This window comes from Pteropus medius, unplaced genomic scaffold (assembly GCF_902729225.1).
Source record: "Pteropus medius unplaced genomic scaffold, Ma_sr-lr_union100, whole genome shotgun sequence".
NCBI lineage: Eukaryota > Metazoa > Chordata > Mammalia > Chiroptera > Pteropodidae > Pteropus > Pteropus medius.
This window is the reverse complement of record NW_024352148.1, coordinates 566026-587442: the sequence shown is the minus strand read 5'-3', so window position 1 is coordinate 587442 and position 21417 is coordinate 566026. Positions and strand designations below refer to the sequence as shown.

At 47.3% G+C, this 21417-nt stretch overlaps 1 protein-coding gene across 12 annotated transcripts in view; it reads right to left on the bottom strand.

Annotated features, from left to right (window-relative positions):
• Nucleotides 1-21417, bottom strand: part of ANK2 (ankyrin 2) — a 281232-nt gene that overhangs the window by 43908 nt on the left and 215907 nt on the right. For 3 of the 12 annotated variants that reach the window (XM_039846887.1, XM_039846893.1, XM_039846899.1), the window contains exons 22-27: nt 21205-21277; nt 15399-15543; nt 10009-10111; nt 9220-9323; nt 5504-5539; nt 6-230 (exon numbers count right to left, since the gene is read on the bottom strand). In XM_039846887.1, the coding sequence (XP_039702821.1) occupies nt 6-230; nt 5504-5539; nt 9220-9323; nt 10009-10111; nt 15399-15543; nt 21205-21277 (686 nt within the window). Of the gene's footprint in view, nt 1-5; nt 231-5503; nt 5540-9219; nt 9324-10008; nt 10112-10643; nt 10737-15398; nt 15544-21204; nt 21278-21417 lie in introns of all 12 variants that reach the window. The other 9 variants (XM_039846892.1, XM_039846895.1, XM_039846897.1 and 6 more) reach the window with 4 other exon arrangements.

The window sequence follows — 21417 nt, the reverse complement described above, 5'->3', positions numbered from 1 at the left end:
CTTACCCGAGGAACTGCGCGCCGGAGGGCCCGACCTCGATCAGGCGGCTGGCCAGGCCTTCTCCTTCCACCATCGGGGGCATCGTTGCCAGTCGGTGGCGCTTGACCAGGCGGCAGGTGACCCGCGTCGGGGCTGTGCACTTCCGAGGAGGGATGATGATGCGAAGCCCGTGGTGTCTGCACCCACGCATGGCACCCCCGCGGGCATCCACCATGAAACTCACCAGGAAACTGAAAGTCGAAACGGAAGGTCAGACGCGGTTTTAAACATCGCAGGCCGATAAACAAGGCCTGTCAGGTTAGTTTTCTTCCATTATACTTTGTTCTCAAGAGATCTTATTTTATATGCACAGAAGCAAAACCTTTGTCCGTGAAAGATGTTTTATTTTATACCGATGTTTTTATTTGTTTTGTTGCTGTTAATTTTGTACTGTTTTTATCTATAACTTAAGATTTCTGCTAATTTTTATTGATAATGGTGATAATGTATATAAACTGTAAAGATATAACTGACTTAATAAGGGGAATGAAATTATATAAAAAACATGGAGAGCCTCTTTTTGTTCTAATTGCAAAGACTTTTGCTTCCTTTTGTGTCCAGGAAAACTCCCCCACTGAAGTAACGTGAGGACGGAGCAGACACCAAAGTGCACTTGTTCTAAGTTAACTTGACTTTTCAAAATTACATGCGTCCAGCTCATTTTAAAATAATTCTATGACTAAAAAAAAAAAAAAAAAAGATGCATAGGCCCCTCCCAAGATCACACCCATGTATGTGCCTCTTACTCCGTCATCTTACTCGGAATGCAGGGTGTTACCTGATCACATTCTAAAGAAACAGGAAAAGCACAAAATTAACTGTTTGGGATGGAGCCAATTTACTGGTTGAAACGTGCTTTTTCACTCCATAAGCGAAACCTTTCTGCCATCCCATTCACCATCACGTTGTGAAGTGGGACCCTGGGCTCAAGCTGAGAGGACATTGGTGCATCATGACTGTCTCTGAGTTATAAGAAACCGAATGTAGAAAATCGCAGCTAATAGTGCAGAATGACAATGGCTTCTCTACCCCTGTCGCCCTTCTCCGTACCAAGCTGACTGTTTTTGAACAAGAGAGCCGCAGTCCAGGCGGCTCGGCCTGCTCCGCGCCGAGAGAAAGGGTTCGCCTTGACTTTGACCTGCTTCCTCTGCTGCTGCCTACTCGACGTTCTCATCACTTTGCCAGTCACAATGCCCATTACGGTCTTGGAGGCACTTTGACAAAGGGCAGAAATCAAACCAAGCGATTTGACTGTTGTGCACACGTGAACAAAGGCACAGTGTATACCCCTACTCAAACGACATTACTGTCTTGCCCAATTTTCTTTGCATTTTGCAAGATTTTTATACAGAGACAGAAAGCGGAAAGCAATATCTAGGTGTATTCTGGATCCACGTGTAGCTGAACCGGCATGGAGTGGGCGGACTGTCCACATGTGGATAGTGCAGCGTGACGATGTCTAGAATGTTTGAAAGGCATGTAATCAAAGTCGGTTAAAGGGCAGGAACACAATGCATTTGTTATTTTGACACAGTGAAGAAAAAGTAGCTTAGCGCCCTCTTCACGGCTGAACGAGAGCTCAAGCATGCTGTTCAACAGAAATCCTGCTGCTCGGGACCAACAGGAACGGGAGGAGCCGGAGCACCTGTCTGGAGCACGTCATGCAGGCTGAGACCACGGGCGTCGCATGCACGAGCCAGCCTAGACCCGCCCACACACCCCGCTACGCTGCTGGCACAGGGCGACCGAAGAGGGGGCCAGCTCGGTGCCGAGTGCGGTGCTCCTGGTCTCTCTCAAACACAATCAGAAAATGCTGGCTGCTTTTCTTCTTACTAGTCTTGTGCCTTTAAGCATAAATTCTTAAAAAAAATTGTTTCTGTATTTTTTTTAAAATGTACTATTGCTCAAGAGAATGGGAGAACTGGTGATACTTCTGGATGAATACAAAAACCTCTTTTCTATTTTATGATTTTATTGACTACATATTGTTATGAAAAGTAGAAAAAATCTACTTAAGTTTCAACCAGTGCTGTTCCAAACTGACTGCAATATTTCTGACTTGATCTACGTTTTTGTCATCTTTGGATTATTACCACCACTGGTGAGCAGACAGGGACTCGGGACTCAGACTCGTAAGGAACCGTGATAACGCAGCTGGCTTAATGCCTCCGCTCCACAGAGCTGTCTGTGCCTCCTGAAGGCACGGAGGGGGCTGCCGCCAGCCGCTGCGGTCCCCGGTCCCCTCCGTCTATCCTGGCGGTGGCTTATGGCCTGCAACACACCCCTGTCCAGGAAGTGTGCGGAGAATCTTCCAGAGGTGCCCTCCCTGACCAGGGACTTAAGTAGCCACATTCCTGGCTGGAACAATGGTTAAGTGTGTGTTCAATTACTTCCTCTGATCTTGTGTCACCGAAGACCCCTTTTGAAATCTGCTTTTGTTCTCACTCCATACCTCCAGGTTCCATGCTCTCTCTCCTAAGACATGTGTTAACCTCCTCCTAGTGCCCGGTGCCCTGTCAGGAACGGAGGACACAGAAAGTAAAGACAAAGCTGCTGCTGCCATGATAAGGCCCAGATGTCACCTGAGGGTCTTGCTGACTCGGAGTCATTTACTTTCCTGGTGGCGGAGAAATGAATTATAACCACATACAGGAGCCACATACCGCCATCATGGCAGCAACCCTGTTCTCCCTATTTCCCCCTGTGTTCAACCGGCCCCAGCACAATGTGGATGGAGATGCTCGATAAATAACTGTTGAGTAAGTGAACGAGCGAGAGAGGGAAAAGAGCGAGTTGTGAGGGAACGTACATGTCTATGTCTAACAGAGACAAGAGGCTGCAGGAGCAGACAGTTTAATTATTGGGTGTCTAGACAACCGACCCAGGCAGAACTCATTCAAATTACCACACTCAAGTAGTTGAGCTCAGAAAACAGCAAAAATTAGACTCAGATAATTGGAGAATGAACAATAAAAAAGCCGAATATGTAGAACTGTATACCAAAAGTCTTTTCTTCAAATAAGGGGGAGTGAGAGATCAATAATGACTCGGATTATATCTAGGTGCTGATGAAAAATCTTTTTGATAAAAGTGAATTATGCTCATCAGTTAATCTCAATAGTTTATAATAGAAAACTGGAAAAGCACTTGTACATTTTTATTAAAAAGGTCAGATTATCAAAAGGGGTCACTATTTGGATGGGTAGACTTAGCATACAGTTATTCTGTGATGTATAAAACAATTTCAAAAAGCAAAAAGCAGATTATACGAGACCATGTACTTTTTTGGTACCATAGGAACAAGTGAAAGGCTCGTAGGTAAGAGCCATGAGGTGGACCAGCTCACGCACTGGAGTGGATTAAATAAATGCGACTTCCTCGTACTCTCAGGGTGCTGGCGTCGCACCAGGTAACGTCGGCACGCAGCTGGGGGCAGAGGCACCGGTACGAGCGTCAAGGCAGCACGTGGCTGAGGCTTGGCGGTGAAGCCGTGTGGGCAGAGCGTATGGAACCAAAGTGCTCGCCCCACACCAGACGATTTCACACGTTTTGAATATCCTAAAAATTATAGTTGATGCGACGCCCGAAAATGAAATGGAGAAACTAACATTTGTTAAATACCTGTAGTGAACTGGGAAACTTGCTAGAGCGGTGTAATATGATGACGGAGTTTTTATTAGTTTATGAACTTCGCTACTTAAATAAGCTATAAAACACTATAACCACAGAGCGCACAGTCGTGCGGCAAGCCCCAGGCTCTTCCGGGGTCTCTCAGACCCCCCCATTCCACCTGCCTCTCTGCGACTGTTGCTGTGTCTCTGGGCAAGTCATTAACGCCCTTAGGCTTCAGCTTTCTCAACCATAAAATGAGACTTCAACTAAACTCTGGAGCGGCTTCCGGCCTTAAAATTCTGCCTACTGTTTACTGTTAACTAGGTGAGGAAGCCTACTGAAGTGTTCCATTTCAGATGCTCTGACGAACTCGTACTTGGAAGATAAACCGCCATTGCTCCAAGGTCTGTGTATCACTCTGAGCTGTGGTTAACACCGCCAGGAAGCAGTTTTGCAGAAAATGCACCGCACGTGAACACGCTGCACTGCACACTAGCTTAGGACTGTACAAATAATACCACGTAACATACTTGGCTTCAAGTGCATATCTTACCCTCCAGATGAAATTCAGCAATCATGCGAATTAGAAATTCTTACTGAAATTTTCTAAATTGTGAGTTAGTGTTATCACAATTTAAAAAGAATAAAAGCAAAAGCAACCCACCATTATTATGCAGATGCCGTGCCTACAGATAGGCAGTCTGATTAGCTACGTAGGTAACATGCTTTAGAGGTGGCGGCAGAAAACAAGGATTCTGGTCTTTTGAGGAATACACCCTCCACCCCAAAGTTACCGATTCTTAGGGTTACTTTCAATTCATCCAGGAGGATGGGGTAGGGCGGGGAGGAGACTGCAGCATTCAGAGTTAGTCATCGGGTGACAATAGGGAAAAAAAGCCAGCAGGGTGCTTCAGTGGTCCACGCGCACAGCAGGACCCCAGTTAGAGCTGACTGGGTGAGAACGAGAAACAGAGCGCCCTCTCTCTATCCTCCCCTTCGCCCTCTGCAAATCCCCACGTTCCATGGCCGGAAACACTGAGAATGGCTCTGAAAAAATGGCTCCAATTCGTTGAAGTCACCAAGCCATTATTTATCATTTGCCATGTTCACATATAGAAACATATTTAGTGTGTGTTTCAAAAAAGTGAAAGGCTGGATACAAAATTTTCAAAATTCGAAAAATAAAATGTTCTTATTTGTGGACAATCTGCAGTATCACGGTGAAAGACGGTGTAACGAAAGTATTAAATCAGAAGTGTGACAAGAACCTTCAAAAATAACTATTGAAATAACATAACATAATGGATGTTTTTACAGCACTGACCAGAATTATTCTATAGCACGATTTCCAAAATATCAGAAAAGTTGCATTTAAAGCACTAGCAAGGAAATGCACTAATGAACTTTCAGCCTTTGGTTCACCTAGAATATAGTTTAAAAAAAAACCTTGCTAAGTGATGCTCGAAATGAGAACCTTTCATATAACTTTTAAAAAGGTCTACTGATTTGCATAATTGCTAGTAACTCCTCAGCTCTGTGCTGAGAGCACTTCCTCTCACAAAGGAAGCTGAGAGCCGGAGGCCCGGAGACCCGGGACCACGACAGGCTCTGAGAGGAGGCCCGTGTGAATTCTGACACAATCCCGCCTGATTTCTGGTGAAATAAAAAGCGCCCACTTTCTCTTCACCACAGAGACAGCGGATTTCAGCAGTGGCTGTGCAGGGGACACTGCGGCCCTCTCTCTGGCCAGGCATGCTCACACTGAAGCACCCTGAGCAGGGCGTGTGCGGCAGGGACGGAGACGGGAGAGGAAGGGGCACATGGTCAGAGAAGGGCTGATGCACAAGTTCACCTGCTGCCGTCACGGTCGAGACATGGAGAGGTGCGGCTGCAACAGAACAGAGACTTTAGCGGAGAGAAGGCATGAGTGACGCGAAATACCAAGGAGGGCGTCAGAAGGGACTTTCAACTGAAATACGCTGTTTACACGTCAGCACAGCACTCACTGAAAAAGCTGCCAACACACATCAGATACAACTCTATGCGAATTCCGAGAGAGGGGCAAGGCGTGGGCTTCAGGGGTGCTCCCATTCAGGGCCCTGGGGACGTCCTAAAACCACTGGGCACCGACCTCCGGCCTTACAGAGCCGGCCGTGTGGGCACTGACAAGGTCTAAGTGTGCAAGAAACTACAAAGCATCAGAGGCCACGATAATGAAAGTTAACAGTCTTTGATCTGAAGGATAAAGTTCTGTCTCCAAAGCTTTTCATTCACACTTTGAGTACTTTTAAAGTAACGGTAATGCCCTTTGGGGCTACTACAGAGGAAATGCGGATGGAAAAGACACAATATGAAGAACAGCTTCCACAACAAACGGTAGCATAAAATATAAGGCAGGGCAGGTAACATGAATTATCCACTAGCAGGTAACGAAAAGCTATGCAAACAAAGTCTTCGTGCCTTTGAAGACTTCCGTTCCCTGCTTTGGGGCTGCCGTCCTCACTGGCCCTCTGGGCGAACCCCGCTCTGCCCTCCACTCTGCTCCTCCAAGTCTGCTCCTCCTCAGCCTCCCGCCCCTGTTTTCGTATGGTTCAGTTGTGTGATATACGAAAGGATACGTGCTTACTGAACCAGAAATCCAACCTGACAAAACGGTTGTTTTGCTACTTATAATTATTTTTATCCAAAAGAATTTACTTCATGTACCTTTAAAAAAAACTAGGGTGTTTGAGATACGTAAACAACCCAATTAACTGCTATAGGCAGTTAGATAAATATTAATGCTGTCAAATGGGAAACAAGCTGGACTTTCTTGAATTCCAATTCCAACTTCCTGTTTAAGCTGATATCTTCAGGTTTTTAATAGACTTTATTTTTTAGAGTCGTTTCAGGGTCACACCAAAATTGTCTTCAACATGTTTTTGTGAAAAAGAAGGCCTTTAAAAAAATCCCTTTTTTATGGACTTCTAGTCGCTTTAATATCTTATAGCGTAATGTGATAAACTGGCATTTAATTGTTGTCTCGTGACCGTCATTGAAAAAAAATTTTAATTAAGGACCTTTGGAAAAATATTTAAAATGAATCACAAAACTAGTTATCACTAGGAACTGCCTTACACCTGCGCATTCGTTACATACTGAGACAGAACTGTCAGACTGAAGTTCTCACCCAAGGCTCATGGGTGTGGCCATGGCTGGGACGCCAGAAGTAACTGCTGGTTAGACCGTGAATCGGTAATGCAATCCCTTAGAGAACAGCAGCAGAAATATTACTGTCAGCTCTTCTTTTGCCAGACATTGACTATATCTATTGGGCAGTCAGATTTTGTCACCCCTGATACCTTATCTCTGGTAGTCAGGGCCATCGGCCACCGGGAGCTAGAGCAGAGGCAAAAGAAAATCACTAATACTGGTTACTGGTAGAAGCTGCGTCTTCTATTCATCTCAAATCCCTTTATGGAATCTAATAGCACATTATATACAAAACTGTGGCATGTGCATTGAAAAGCTAACTTTATTACCCGCCCCCAAATCAAAAATCATTTTTTCTAACATTTTGAGCAAATTCTGAAGTGGCTTAAGAATTTACCCAAATAAAAGGAACTCGATTCCTTGCAAAATATATAAAAACGACTACTTGGGAACCTGGTATATGATGAATAATAGTGCAAGAAATCAGTGTTGCAGGATATGACATCGTGAATGCTATTCACGTGCAGGGACAGCAGGAAGCTTCCAGACACGACAGTCGGAGTCCCTGCGTGTTCGGCGGGGACAGTCTGTCCTGTCAGAGTCATCTGTTGCATGACACTTGTCCGGACACTGCAGAAGAGACGTCACCAGAAGATGGGTCCCCTGACAAACGCCACGGCAGGGCGAAAGCTGCGCTGGCGGCTGCAGCAGGCGGCACCGCTGCCGAGGACGTGGATGCGTTTTGCTTACTGACTTAGAACTGGTGACAGATTAGGAAGGTGTGTGGGGACTGTGTAAACAATGAGGACGTAATCTCCTGAGCGCTTATTCTTTCCAGGCAAAAGGCTAATAATTCACACAGTCCCCCTAAAGTTCCCCCAGGGGCTCCGCAATGTGACTTTCATCTTCTGGACAAGGAAACAGAACCTCTGGCCCCTCGTCACATGCACTGTCAGCGCCAGGATCCAGATCTGATCGGTCCGCCTGCAAAGATAACACCCACCCCCCTGCCCCGTTCTCTCTCTCCCACAGACTGTCCTCAGGTGACATAGATGCGTTTCTTACAGGTAGGGCTTGTCCTATTTACTTTCCTAAGTGCCTGGCACAAGGGTTGCGCTTTGTAGAATGCGACAATGTGTGGGGAATGAATACTTGAGTGAATGCAAGGGAGGAAAAGCATCTCAGAGAGCTTTTAAACTGAGGCCTTTAAACTGAGCCCCCTGACGATGGGACCCTGTCTGGCCCAGCTGCCCCTCCTGACAGCTCACGGAAAGCACGTGCTCGGGCCGCTGGAAATCGCCAGCGCCACGGCTGACAACAGAGCTGCCGCTGTACCCAGGCTGAGCCAGGCGTCAGTACAGTTTAAGCCCAGGTGATTCTAACGTAGAGCCAGTGATCACACACAATCCATAGGAAAATTGGTTTAACAGAGATCAACATTTTTAAGATTATTGTCTTAATAAGTGGTTAATCTTTAACCACTGGTTATTCAAAACTTTGACTTTTTGATCAATTCATCTATTAACAGTTAACCACGTTTCACGTTTTGCCTAAGTAATCTTTTACTCGGGAGGCCCGATAATGACGTCACATACTTTATGACGGTCTTTGGACTGGATCTGTCGGTCCAACCTCCTTCCTTCTCATCAGTGCTCAGAAATTTAGCAGCAGAAAGCAGTGTTATGCTTTTTGAATGATTTACGGCTCTCTCAGTTTATACTTAAAATTTGGATGAGGTTTAATTTGCTTTTTATCCCCTTGAGCAAGTCTCACGTTAGGAACTAGTTTCCATCTGTTAGTGAGTGGACGTGAAAGGCAGCATTTGAGTGGTGGCACACGTGTGGCCCGCTGACTCTGAGAAGACGACTGAGAACCTGGCTGCCCTCAAGCTGCCCTTTCCGTGGATCTGCGCTCACACAGCACGGGAACGCCTGCGTGGATCCGCGCGCCGCACACTTCCGCAGACGTCACTCTAAATGCACTGATGTGCAAGGGAAGGCATTTACTAGTCAGTTAGTCTTAGTGAATGGGACTTTCTGAAAGCGAATGATTTTGCCCTCCTTTTAAAACACCTTAAAGACAAAATGTGAACAGTCAGGAGGCCACCGGTATGTGCTAGTTCGTTAGCAAGCTCTTCGATGCGATTCTATTAACTATTTTAAAACCATAGTCGGCTTTTTCATGCTGAATTCAATCCTTTTTGCTGGTTTGTCTGTACAAACAGAGTCCAGGGTGGATAAAGTGATGTTATGTACAAGTTTACACCAAGGGCACTTCCCCTGTAAGCTAGCCACCACCTCAGCAACTGGACAAAGCTGTTATGTTCACACCTGTCTCTGTGCCCTTGACCCAGACACATGATACTGCCTTACTCACCCTGAATGGATGGGGCTGGAAGAAAGGGCCACATTGTCCAAGTTCTCGGGGCCCCAGCTGAGGCGGTACGAGTTCCTTTCTGCCTCCTTGGCGAGAGCTGACACCTAAATACAAAGAACAGAGGATGCAGTAAAAATGCTTTCCTTGACTTCAATTAAAATACAGCCAGCTTTAAAAAATGGCGTCACAGCAAGGTGGTGTTACCTGAAAAGCTTTCATTTAAAACCATAAGACCGAGGCACTTAAAATGTACCTTTTGTAATACATTTCCATTTAAATTTTATCATTGATAAAAGCCCTCAATTGCGAGACTGTTTCTGAAGAAAGCAGGTGTCCTGCGGCCCGGCGCCCGGCCAGGCAGCGCCGGTGAAGTCGGCGCGCCACAGCGCTCCGAGGGCTCTGCGTCTCCTGCGGTGGACAGCGATGCTGAGGACCGAGAGGTGCGATTCCACCCGTGCCTATTGCCTTGTGTCTTAAGTGCACACTACTCACGCTTTTTCCTTTAATAGAGATTTTATAAGGGAATTGATTTTTATATATAATCTCCTTGGAAGAATGAAGAAGAGCCGAGGAAACAAGCAGCACATTATTCTAGAAAAATTCTGCTCATTGAAAAATCTAGTGAATGTTTTTCACGATTTAGAAAAACCCTTTGACCTCTTACCCTACCTCTCAACTGAGCTAAGATGATTCTCAGATTAAAATCCTTCTCAGGTTTTTAATTTCCAGCATCAGGTCATGTTCAAAAGCTCACGGGAAACTAGGAAGGTGAAGGCAAAAGTCACGTACCTGGTGACTGGGGATGAGGACCGTGTCGTCGATCATGGCGCTGTCCCTCAGGTAGGAGGCATGGCTCAGGGTGTGAGACCTGTCGGAACTGAAGGACCGAAGGCTGGTGGGGTGGCGGGCGGCCGTGGTCAGACACCGACACCGGGGCAGGGTCGGGAGGCGGCGGGTGCGCGGGCGGGAGAGGAGAAAGCGCGCTGTTAGCGCCGTGCAGCTTCCGGGGCGGACGCAGGACTCCGGCCGCCTGCTCCCATCCAGCCACCACCCTGGCCCCTTGGATGGTCCCTCCCGCTCCACGGCAGGGCCCCTGGGAGCCCACAATCAGAATCTGATACTCCTCATCTGATTCACTTTCCTCCCAGAAAGGTCTGAAGCCAGCAACTGTCGCTCGCTGACTGCCAGTACGAGAACTTCCCATGGGAGTAGCTCTGGGAGAGGCTGCTTAGGTCTGTGCTGGACGTTAACCTCTCTGCAACTAAGAAAGCTGTGCGGGGAGGGGGCAGCCGGCCCTCAGGGACCAACTGAGGGACAGGCTTCGTTTCGCTCATGTTCCCTCCTCTCCATGCCGCCCTCCTCCCTGGCGGTGGCTGGCGGAGTGTCAGGGACTCCCGTGGAAGGAGCAGAGGGCTGGGACGCACCCACATGCACGCTGCCCGCAGAAGCAGATCCTCGCTTGTCCTGTGTCTCCAGCGAGACTGTGTCGCAGGAGAGCCCTGCTCCCTTTGCGTGTCCTGCAAAGCATCAGCTGCTAGTCGCTGTGGCAATGTGACACGGCACACGAGAAACCATCTCAAAGCACCGACCAGCGCACAGACACATCTACCAGCACAGAATGAACTGCCAGGGACACTCACTCAAAATGAGGTTTGGCTTCAAAATGGGATTTAGGCCTTGATAAGCATTTTTGTGAAATCTGAATCTCAAAGTTCTAAATCATATCCTCAAATATGATGGGTAAAACTTGGCATTCTCAGATGCAAATTTATTCCTTCCTAATCAATCTGTACACTCAAATGACAAATTGATAGCTTAAATAAGCTATACGTTATGCATGCTGGTCAAAGAATTAAAAGATGTATATTCAAAATATTACCCCAAAGCCCATAGGGAAAATAAAGACACATGCAAGCTCTCACAATATTCACAGAAGCAAAGTCTCATTCACTGCCAGCTCAGAGGCACTGGCCAGCCAAGACTGCAGAATTACAGACCGAGCGTCAGGTAGCACGAGATTGGTAGAAACTGCTTTCATTCTGCAAATATACTAATTTTGTAAACCACACGGTGCCATCTTTTCAAGCTGTCGATGTCTCCAAGCTCAATTACCTCTGAGAGAACTGTCACTGGGTAGACAATCTGTGGTTGGTTGGGGCCTTCTCCCTCCTAGTCTGCTGTGTTTTATGCCTCCAAGGAGACCCTGACTTAAAGGGACAGCGACACGAATTGAAGGATTCATGTGTTTACACCAGCATGTATCTGTGTGTTTATGATAAAATGAAATGCAAACGTAATTTGGGAATTCACGCTACACGGCCCCGTGGAGGAGTCTGGGGGCCCTCACCCAACCAAGGCGGAAGCAGCCTGAGGCCTGGGGAGACCTCCCATGGGGGCGTCAGTCCTGGCAGCCAGAGACAGCTCACACTGAGGCCGGTTTTCCGAGTGTGCAGCTGGATTTTAATGGCGCACTTCATAGAAGGGCCGTGGGCTACTGTAACTTTGGCCTGACCTCGAATCTGAGGATGGGAAAAGGATAAATTACTGGGGAAAGGTGTCTTTAATCTCAGCAAATTTTGTCTCAAGTAGTGAACTAAGCAATTTTTCCTGCCTTAAACCACAGGAATCACTAAGACTCACTTTATGTGTTTTGTAGCCGGCAGCACTAAAGCAACAGTCTTGAATTCCACTCGCCTTTACTTCGTTGTGAACCTGGCCAAGGGAGAGGAGACAGCGGAGGGCCAGCCGAGGGCCGACCTCTTGAAATGCCAGGGCTGTCTGCACGCTCGGCTACCTCCCCCAGCAAGTCCCACCGGGCTCCAATTGACAGGTAATCACATAGTTGCTGTCCATGGCTTTAGAATTCAAAGATCCAGATGTGGCTTCACATAAAGGTGCCAGGTTTACATAAATGAACGGTACCAAAGGGGCAAGGGGCAGCGGGGCACAGGGCAGAGCTGCCTGCTCCTAACAGCACATGGAGACGCTGACAATGGTAGAAGTGACCCTTGAATGCAGCGCGGGAACAGCAGAAACACAGGCTCGAAGGGGAAACGGGGGTTTCGCTTGGATGGGAACAAACCAAACGGTACATAAAGGCGCTTCAGCTAAGAGCTAGCGACGTGGCTGCCGCCGCGGTGAACGTCTGGACTTGCAAAGGAGGTGTCCAGGTGTCAAGCGCCACGCCCAGGGACATGCCGTAACTGGGTGGGTGTCTGCCCTTTTAGGGATGGGTGTTAAAAGGCCCACGTGGCTGAGAATGTAAAGCCGCATTCCGCGATGGACGTGTCAGTAATAAAGTGAATTTCTGATACCCGTCTACCTGACTTCTGGGTCTATCTCCCAGCTGGTTTTGAACCCGGAGAGGCAGAGGGATGCTGGTGTTTTTTTTTTGTTTTTGTTTTTTTTAATCTTTCTTCAAGGCCCACAAGAAAGAAATACAGAAAAAGAAGAAAGGAAAGAGACAAGGTGACTTACAATCGCAAAAAGGAGATTATGGTTAGGGTGTGTAGACAGAGAGAGACGAGTAAGTTGGAGCCATATGTCTAAATACCTCCAGGGTTTCGCTCCACCTCTGTGCCCCGCCTCCTACAATGCTACTTAGCCACAATGTCTGCGGCTTCTCAAGTGTAAATCCTTACTTGCGGTTCAGCTAAGATGTGCTGGGAGTTTTGTGATGGGCCTGATTTTATACTTTTTTCACCATGGTACTCTGCTTTGTAGACACATGTGAGGTTGTATCAGTCTATAATTTCACTGAAAAGTCATAATTACTACTCTAGTGAGCTGCAATGTTTATTAGACGTTCGATAATGGAGTTCTGAAACCCATCTGAACAAACAGACATTGAGGGTTTCAATGTGTTTGCTCTAATACTTGGAGAAGCTTCTATGGCTCATGGTTATTTAGTGCTTTCCACTGAATCTGGATAGCATTTTAAATTTGTAAGTAATAATAAAATGGATCCCAAATCCAAACCGATCAGAAGTTGGCTGTGTTTTCATCTAACGCGCGATGAACGGCGCCTCGCTCTACTCTCCTGCGCCCACATGCGCTTCAGCGGCACCGCCATTTTTCTGTCACCTCGACTACACCAGGCTGGTCAGGTGCCTTTCCGGAAGCCACAGTCACGTCTCGCCAACCACAGGGGCAGCTGTGGCAGGCAGAGTCGTGCCTGGGCACGTCCGAGACTTCCAATCTAGTCATCAATTCACACCGCTAGCTGAAACGGTTATTCGGTTTAATACATAAAAATTCTAATTTGAGACTAAATCCATAATTCTAGAACATAAGCAGCCCCTCCAGCGCACACACACACACAGTAAGCAGTGAGCAGGGAAAAGCGGATGGGTCAGGAAGGTCGTGTTTTCATGCTATGTAACACCTACCTGGGCACGGTACTATTGAAAGCGTACCAAATAAAGAAATAATGAAAAGGGACAATGGTTACCGAAAAAAGATAGCACACTGAATTACCTAAGCGAAACCAAACAAAACAATGGACGAGGAAACCATGGAAAGGAGATGCTGCCTGTGACCCGCCTTGGAGATCGTGAGCACAGATGCTCACGGGGCTGGGAGAGCAGCCGCCTCACCCGTGTGGCTCACGCCCCCGCCTGACTCCTGATGGGCTGCTGAGTGCTCAGTTTAAGTAGAATTATCAAACCATCAACCTATTTACAAAGTGTTACCCTAAATGCTTTCTCAGCTTAAGTACTTTCAAAGAAGGGAAAGCAATCAAGAACTTATTCTCAATAAAAAAGACCATGCTGAAAATAAAGCCTTATTGGTTAGCAGTAATATTATTATTCAGATTATGATGAATTTGTACAAAGCCATAAACATTTCACTTTATTGAAATTTCAAGGCCTTTAAGAATCGGATTGTAAGGTCCCAATCTGTCAGCACATCGCAGTTCGATATCGGAACACAGCCCCTGTCACCGTCCCCGCGAGTGGCGCCTCCTTCTGCACCCTGAGCCCAAGGGCCGCCCTGTATGCAAGTTGCTGAAGCCGAGGGATCAACGTAGCATCCTCCATCCTCTGCGCCTGCCCATGTGATCCATCTGGCACATGCACCCCACCACGTGGTCCACCAGGGTCTCACGAGGCTTCTGCGGCCTCCCCACCCTCCCTCACTGGCAAGCCCACGCCCCGCTGTCCAGAAAGCCTGTGCCGCAGCGCTCAAGGCGCTCCGTGGCACCGCTGGCCGAGCCTCTCTCCCGCCCCGCTGGACTCTGAAGTTAGCCACCGTATGTGTCTTGGTCATGGTCGTATCTCCAGCACCTACCTCAAGGCCAGCCCAAGAAGGCACGTACTGTGTGCGCAGTGAATTTAAAGGAAAAAAGGGCAGGGCAGAGGGCACCGGAGCAAGGAAAGTCCAAGAAAAGTTTGCTTTTGCTGATTATCCATTTAGAATGGACTGTTCTTTAGGGCGTTCGTTTCTCAGACTCCAGATATGCCGGTACAGCGCATACCAGAGCCCAGCGTATAACGAAAGCTCTACATGTACGATTACTAAATGGCGAAGACGTCACACTGCAGACAGCCACACACGCCCCCGAAGTTGGCAGCCAGACCTCGACGGGCGCCATGGAATGTTCTTACTCAGTATGCCTCAAAAAATAACAAATGCCAGTTGTTCTCATTAGAAATAACCACAAAATAGCCTTTATCTGATACTTCAGAATGTTATATAGATCTCTCCAGATTCGACCTGAAACCCTGGGCTCCTTCAGCTTTGGCTCAGATTGCTTTTGTATCCAGGCTGTTGTGGGATCCTGTCCTGATGCTCCTTTTGAATTTCTTTCCTTTTAAGCCTTCTTTGCAACATGCTTTTATTCACAGAAATGATGGCACTACCATCAAAACCCAAGGAGACTGGCAGCATCTATAACTGCCACTTAGTTAGAAAGCCCTAGACGTAGAGGGATCTTATGCACGGCGGCTCTGCTTCTTACTAGTTGTCTGACTTTTACTAAATTATTCAATCTCTCTGGGCCTCAGTTTCCCATTCTTTAAAATGGGCACTTACAGGTGCCAGAGAATGCAGCAGGAGAACACGCTAACGGCTGAGAGGAGCAGGCACCCACTGAATGCCAGCGACTGTGTCTACTTCTCATCATGACTGCATGTCACACTCACTTCCGGCCAATACCAGCGTAAGCCTCACGTGAATACCTGTCAGAGCGTCCTCCCTCCAGACTGTACCGCAGGTAATTCACGCCGTCCAGAAACTGACTGCTAGGCAGAGAGTCGTCACCTAGCTCCTTCAGGTCCTCAGGCCTCAGGTACTCTCCCCCGTCACCTGTCATTGTGTCGTCACCTGGAAACAACAGGAAACGGAGGAAGAATTACTTCTGGGATATAACACCAGCTACGCAATGATCACGACTGTTTGAACATCGGCATCACAGCACTGACGTCCCCGAAACACGGCACGCTAGAAGAACACAGAACGCATGCAGTGCAAAGTGTTAAAACTGAGAAAAATAGTAACTGACCCACATTCCTCTTCTTACCAAGAAGAAATAACGACCTGGATTGTAATTCTTCATTCAGTCCTCTTTACTCGCTTCTCTATGACGATGGCTGGTTTATAGCTTAAACGACCTAACTTAACAAGTGCCCCGCACAAAGCGAGAGCCAACAGTGACAGTGCCCACAGGTGAGCAGCAGCATCAGACACACAATGCAGGCTGTCCAAGAACCAACACGGTCCGAGGAGGGACGATCACTTTAGGACAGTGTAGTGGGCTCACTGGGAACCGAGGTCATGGCCTAACTTGGAGGTGAGCACCGGGACGAGACCGAGCTGGAGGGGAGAGGGGCTCTCTTCCCGAGAGCCTTCGCTGGTTACTCCTGGCACGGACCTCTGGCTGCCAGAGCTGAGAGAGTAAATCTGAGCCGCGAAGCTGGGGGTGGACCCTTAGAAAGCTCCGGTGAAGCTGGAGGTGTTGGAGCTGGTCCCTTGTCGGGGTGCGGTTTTGACGGGGGACATGATGGGATTTCAGATGAGAAGCTAGTGTGTAAGGGGTCACGGCCAGCAGTAAAAACATACGAATGACAGAGTGACATGCGTTACTTATTCAAGAATGCTACGTGGAATAACGTGGCGATAGTAAGTGCTCACACTGGCGAGCAACGGCAAAAATCCAGGAAGAACGTCAGTGTCCGAGCACAGTGACAAGATCGAGAAGCTCAGACTTTTTATGATAGGCCTTTCGAGATGTTTCTCCCACAATTTCCCACAATTTCCCTCTTCTTGGTTACTTTATAAATCTTTAGATAGGAGTCAAATAAATTGTGGTCCCCCATCATTCATTTCTGGGAAAAAAATTCTAATATCCATTTTAAGAATTGGTTTAAGAAAACACAGGCATTGTGTGCTTTGGATATAAGCCTAAATAATTTTCAGGAAAAAAATATGAGTTTTGTTAACATTGGGGAAGATCGAATCTACTCTTACGAAAAAGTGAAGGGAAAGGTGGGATGCAGGATCCGTCATAAAATCCAAGCTATACCTCCTGGATCGAGCGAGAGGCCCAACAGATCGCTGACCCCAAGGCCTGACGGAACACCCTCTCTCTCCCCGCAGCTCGACTCCCTGAAGCCCGTGCACCCCAAGAATCCAAGAGAGCTGAGTGCTGTTCTCCAGCATCGAATCCTTCCTGTCACCCAGACTGCCGCCTGCAACCCTCACGGCCCATTGTCCAGTTCTCACCACACTCAGCAGCCAAGATGGTCACGGAGAACAAAGACGACTCGAAATAAACTCTGATTTCTTGGTCTTTAAAATGACCCAGAACTCCTCGATAGCATAAGGCCTACCTGCCATGTTTTCTGTCTTGCTCCTCCCGTTTCCCCTCTGCTCAGCCCTTGGTGGGGAGAAGGTTCGTCACGGTGAAGGAAGACAAGGACAGAGAAAGAAGAGAGAACGGCGGGCCCCATTCTCCCCCCGGGGAGCCCCGGGTCTGGAGAAGCTCAGGGTGGCAGTTTCGCCCCGTGGGGCCGGCGAGTGTGCCGCACTGACTCGCTCCCTCTTGTGTAGCAGACTCCCATGAGCAGATAGGGAGTTCACGAGATGGTGGGTCCTTTGCATCCGCCCTCCTTAAGCCTTCACGGAAAAATGCCCGCCCAGGTCCTGTGCCGGTGAACGTGAGGGCCGGGTCTGGGAGATGCCTGTGGCGGCCTGAGGTACAGGCCCTGATGTCGTGATTATGTCTCAGAGTCCCTGAACGCGGGTGCCAGCGGCCGGATGCGAAGCCGACGCTGGAGGGAGCTGGGCAGGCACGCGTCCGGGCGCCCATCCTGCTGCCACCAGCGCAGCCCCTCACCCCGCAGGCCGTGGAGGTGGCAGGCCTGGTGGCTGTGCAGACCCGCAGTGTGACAGTGAGGTGGAAACGCCAGTGGAAACTAGAAGAATGTGAAAACTCAGCTCGGGAAGAAACTCAAGCTGCCCGAGTTGGTCCACAACTGGGAAACTCTGCACACGGCTCAAACTGTCAGTTTTTAATGTGTCCAAAAATACGACGACCCTCCCCTGCCGCCGGCTGGTGGGTGAGGGGTGTCCACAGCCCGGCAGCCCGCCCTGCCAGGGGGGTCTCCCCTCTGCCACCTTCCTGCACACCTGCGGTCAGCGCCTTCCTCCCACAGACCTCCTGGAATGCAGTGCCCCCTAGACCTGCCTCAGCCCCACTGGACGCTGCCTCTCCCCAGTCAAACCACGAATAGGTGCTGCTAACTTCGGAGACGAACCAGTGGCCAAGAGCTGATTTCGTCTCTGGAAAACTCCCGTGGTCTCCCCCTACCTCACCGGAAGCCTTTCCTCACCAGAAAAAAAAATGAGGGGCCATCCCAGCCTATCTCCTCTGGGGACACAGGAATTAAAGGGGACAGCGCAATAGCACTGGGTGGACTGCTATACGCGATCTTTCTTTTTCGTTAAATGGAATAAAAATTAATTTCAAAATGAGACCGTGCACCGAGCACTGTGGATGTTTAGTAAACGCTTTCTCTTTCTCAGATATCTGCTTCCTTCCAATTTTTTCCTAACGTTCCTTCAGCATGTCCCTGCGGTTTAATCTTTGTTTAAAACAAAAACAAACAAACAAACAAAAACAACTTAATTGTTTCCATCGTTAATGAAATCTTTACTATACCTAACTTCCCACACCGGTGTGTTAGGGACCCACGCTCCGCAGCGGCCAGCATACTTTCATGCACTTCGCTGCCTGAGGACCTTGCCTGCTGTCCCCTCTCCACTCCCTAAAACCTCCAAGCCCTCCAGGCAGTGAATGACACGATGCCACCAGCTACGCTTCACGAACGGTGCGTGATCTCAGCACGTTCACCGAGGGCCTGCCCCGTGTTGGCCTCTGGACCCCTTCCCGCCCCCAGGCAGGCACACAGCTCTGCGTGCAGCACCCTCTCACGATTCGCCCAGGGTTCCTGAGCAGAGAATGCTGACTGCTGTATGTGTGGCAGCGAGTCCGCCGGCGGGGACGTGGCACTGGCTTGGATACTCAGGCACCGACGTCAGGGAACGGGCACTGGCCACCACGCCCAACACACGTGGCTGCACTCTGTCCTACCGGCGACAGCGGCAGGGTCCATGAGAGCACGTGAACTGCACAAAATACGGAAGCTGGCAACGTCGACCAGCCAAACTCTTTGCGCAAAAGAGTTATTTCACAGTACTCAGATGTGTCCTATACATAAGGATTTTTCAACTTGAAATTCATTCCAGGAAAAAATATTATTACATTTTCGCACATATCAAAAAAAATGGAAACCTTCCCTCACCACAAAGATCTTCTCGATCATTAGCCAATCTCTCTCTCAGGCTAAACGCTCTCATCACTAACAACTTCCAACACGTGACAGCTCCTCTAAAAGTGCACAGGACTTTATAGCCAGCTGTTATGTTACACACGGCAGGTCCGAGAGGCTGTTTCAGACTCATGGAATTTCTATAAGCCCCGTAAATGCTTTGAACACATAAGCTATTGGAAATACTGAACAATTATTTTGGGAATAAAGAACTATTTTAAATTTGATAATCACCACCTAACTTATATGATTTCTAAATTTAGATTTTCATGTGATAGATTTGCTTAAGGTGGTACCACATGTACCACAGAACTTTCTTGCTAGATAGACTATTTCATACCATCCGTTTTCTCTACATATCAAAGTTTCCCTGAAAAAATTTAAAAGGTTACTTTATACCCAGCTACCTTAAAAATTACCACATGACTACTAATTTAATATATTTTTAACCACATCTAAAACATATCTTCATCCAAGGATGACACAAACTACTTTTGGTTCAAGCAGTCTAACCTAGATGTTAACATGTTCATGCTAGCTCGATGTCAGTTCATCAAAGAATTATTTGTTCTCTAAATTTGTATTCTAAGAAGATATATTAGTTTTGGAAAAATATTATAAAATATTAATTAACATTAGATAATTTAAGCATGCTAATATGTTTCAATAATTACAAAATCATTAATAGAATAAGTCATGGCTTTAAACTCCCAAGTTAATAAATCCACACACTCAAATGTACATGTACACAACGGCACCCATATCACACATGCTATTTCAAGTGAAACAGGTTAGTATTAGGCACCCAGATTTAAATATTAAGCAAGTTACTTCTAACCAGTTAAGAAAAATTAAAAGCAAACAAAAGCTTTCACGCCAACAATTTCCTCTAAAGGTACCTGAATCACTAAGTACTTCCCCATCAATAAAGTGGTCACCAGACTGTTTAAAAGCTGTTTGACATATAAATGAAAGTAAGAAAGACGATCCCACAAAACAAAACATGGTAGGCATACATGAATGCGGAAAACTAGTTAGCAAGGATTAGGATGGAAAACAAAATTATTATAACCAATACTTGGAATCACTGGCTTTGGTCATACCTTTTAATTAACTCACCATGATACACTGACCCAACAACTGTTTGTTTCTGTCATTAGTTCTTATCAAAGCTGACTCAGCTCAACGCCTATTACCAGTAGGCGAACTGACAAATTGGCCTCCAACAAAGACGTCACAACGTAAAGTTGTACCTTATGATTATATCATTTTACAAAACCTAAAGAAATATCTTTTTTATTGCTCCATAAAAGCAATTAGTATGGGGCCTAGTATCACCCCGTAGGGCAATAATTTTTCAGACAGGTGCACACGACCAACAGCGGTACCATGGAAACTGACTGCATACCTCGTGTGCTGCATTCGTGATCTTTCATCAGATTTTTTTGCACAAGAAAAGTCAACTATTCTAGTTGAAGTGCGGGTGGGGAGCCCCAAACCCTGCTGGTGGGGACTCGAGCATGAAGTCACTCCATCCAGTAGTACCTAGTGCTCCTTGCAGAGCAGGGGCTTCTCAGAACCTGACACCCGCCACCTTAGATAACGTTCATCAACTCTAGAAGGGGCATATTTTCTGACTTAAAGAATTAAAGTCTTATGTTGAATTTCTGTGACTTACTGCTGTGCTATTTTAACCTTTCCTAAGGTTCTTTTCCTCTGGATTTAAAATAGAGTCTGCACGTCTGAACCAATCAGAAAGCAGAGATTTCTCGATATGCCATTGATAGAGTATACACGGAGACCTTTCACTTTAGGGCATTTTAACAAAAAATATAATTTAACATAATTAAAGCACTGTCAACAGTAACTGTTATTAGTGGGTGGCTATTTTAACAGGTGGCCGAGCTCCAGTTCCTTTCCCCTTCTCAACCCTGGTATTTAGTTAAGACATTAAAGCTCAGACCAGCTTAAAGTACACGAATCAGACCGTCCTTCCCCAATGGGCAAGGTCGAGGTATTGGAACAAAGTGAAGACGTGACTTTACAGGTAAGGTGCTGTCAGTCACACCCACTGCACCTGCTCAGCACCTGAAGACAGGACGCTCGCCCCTGTGTGGAAACAGGACAGATGTGCAAGCCTGAGTAAAGCTCTCACCCTCTTCATCGGAAACGTCCAGAACCTCGGTCATCGTCTCAGGAACATTCAGCTTGTGTTTTTCAGTGATAGTCTGAAACAAACAAATAAAAAAATTCTTGAATTGACAACAAAATCTAACAAAAGATCAGAAGCAGCCCAGAGAAGCTCCAAGTGTCCCGTCTTCTCAGGCATCTGTTCTGGAAGCTCTTTCTTATTCTCCCATGAAAACCC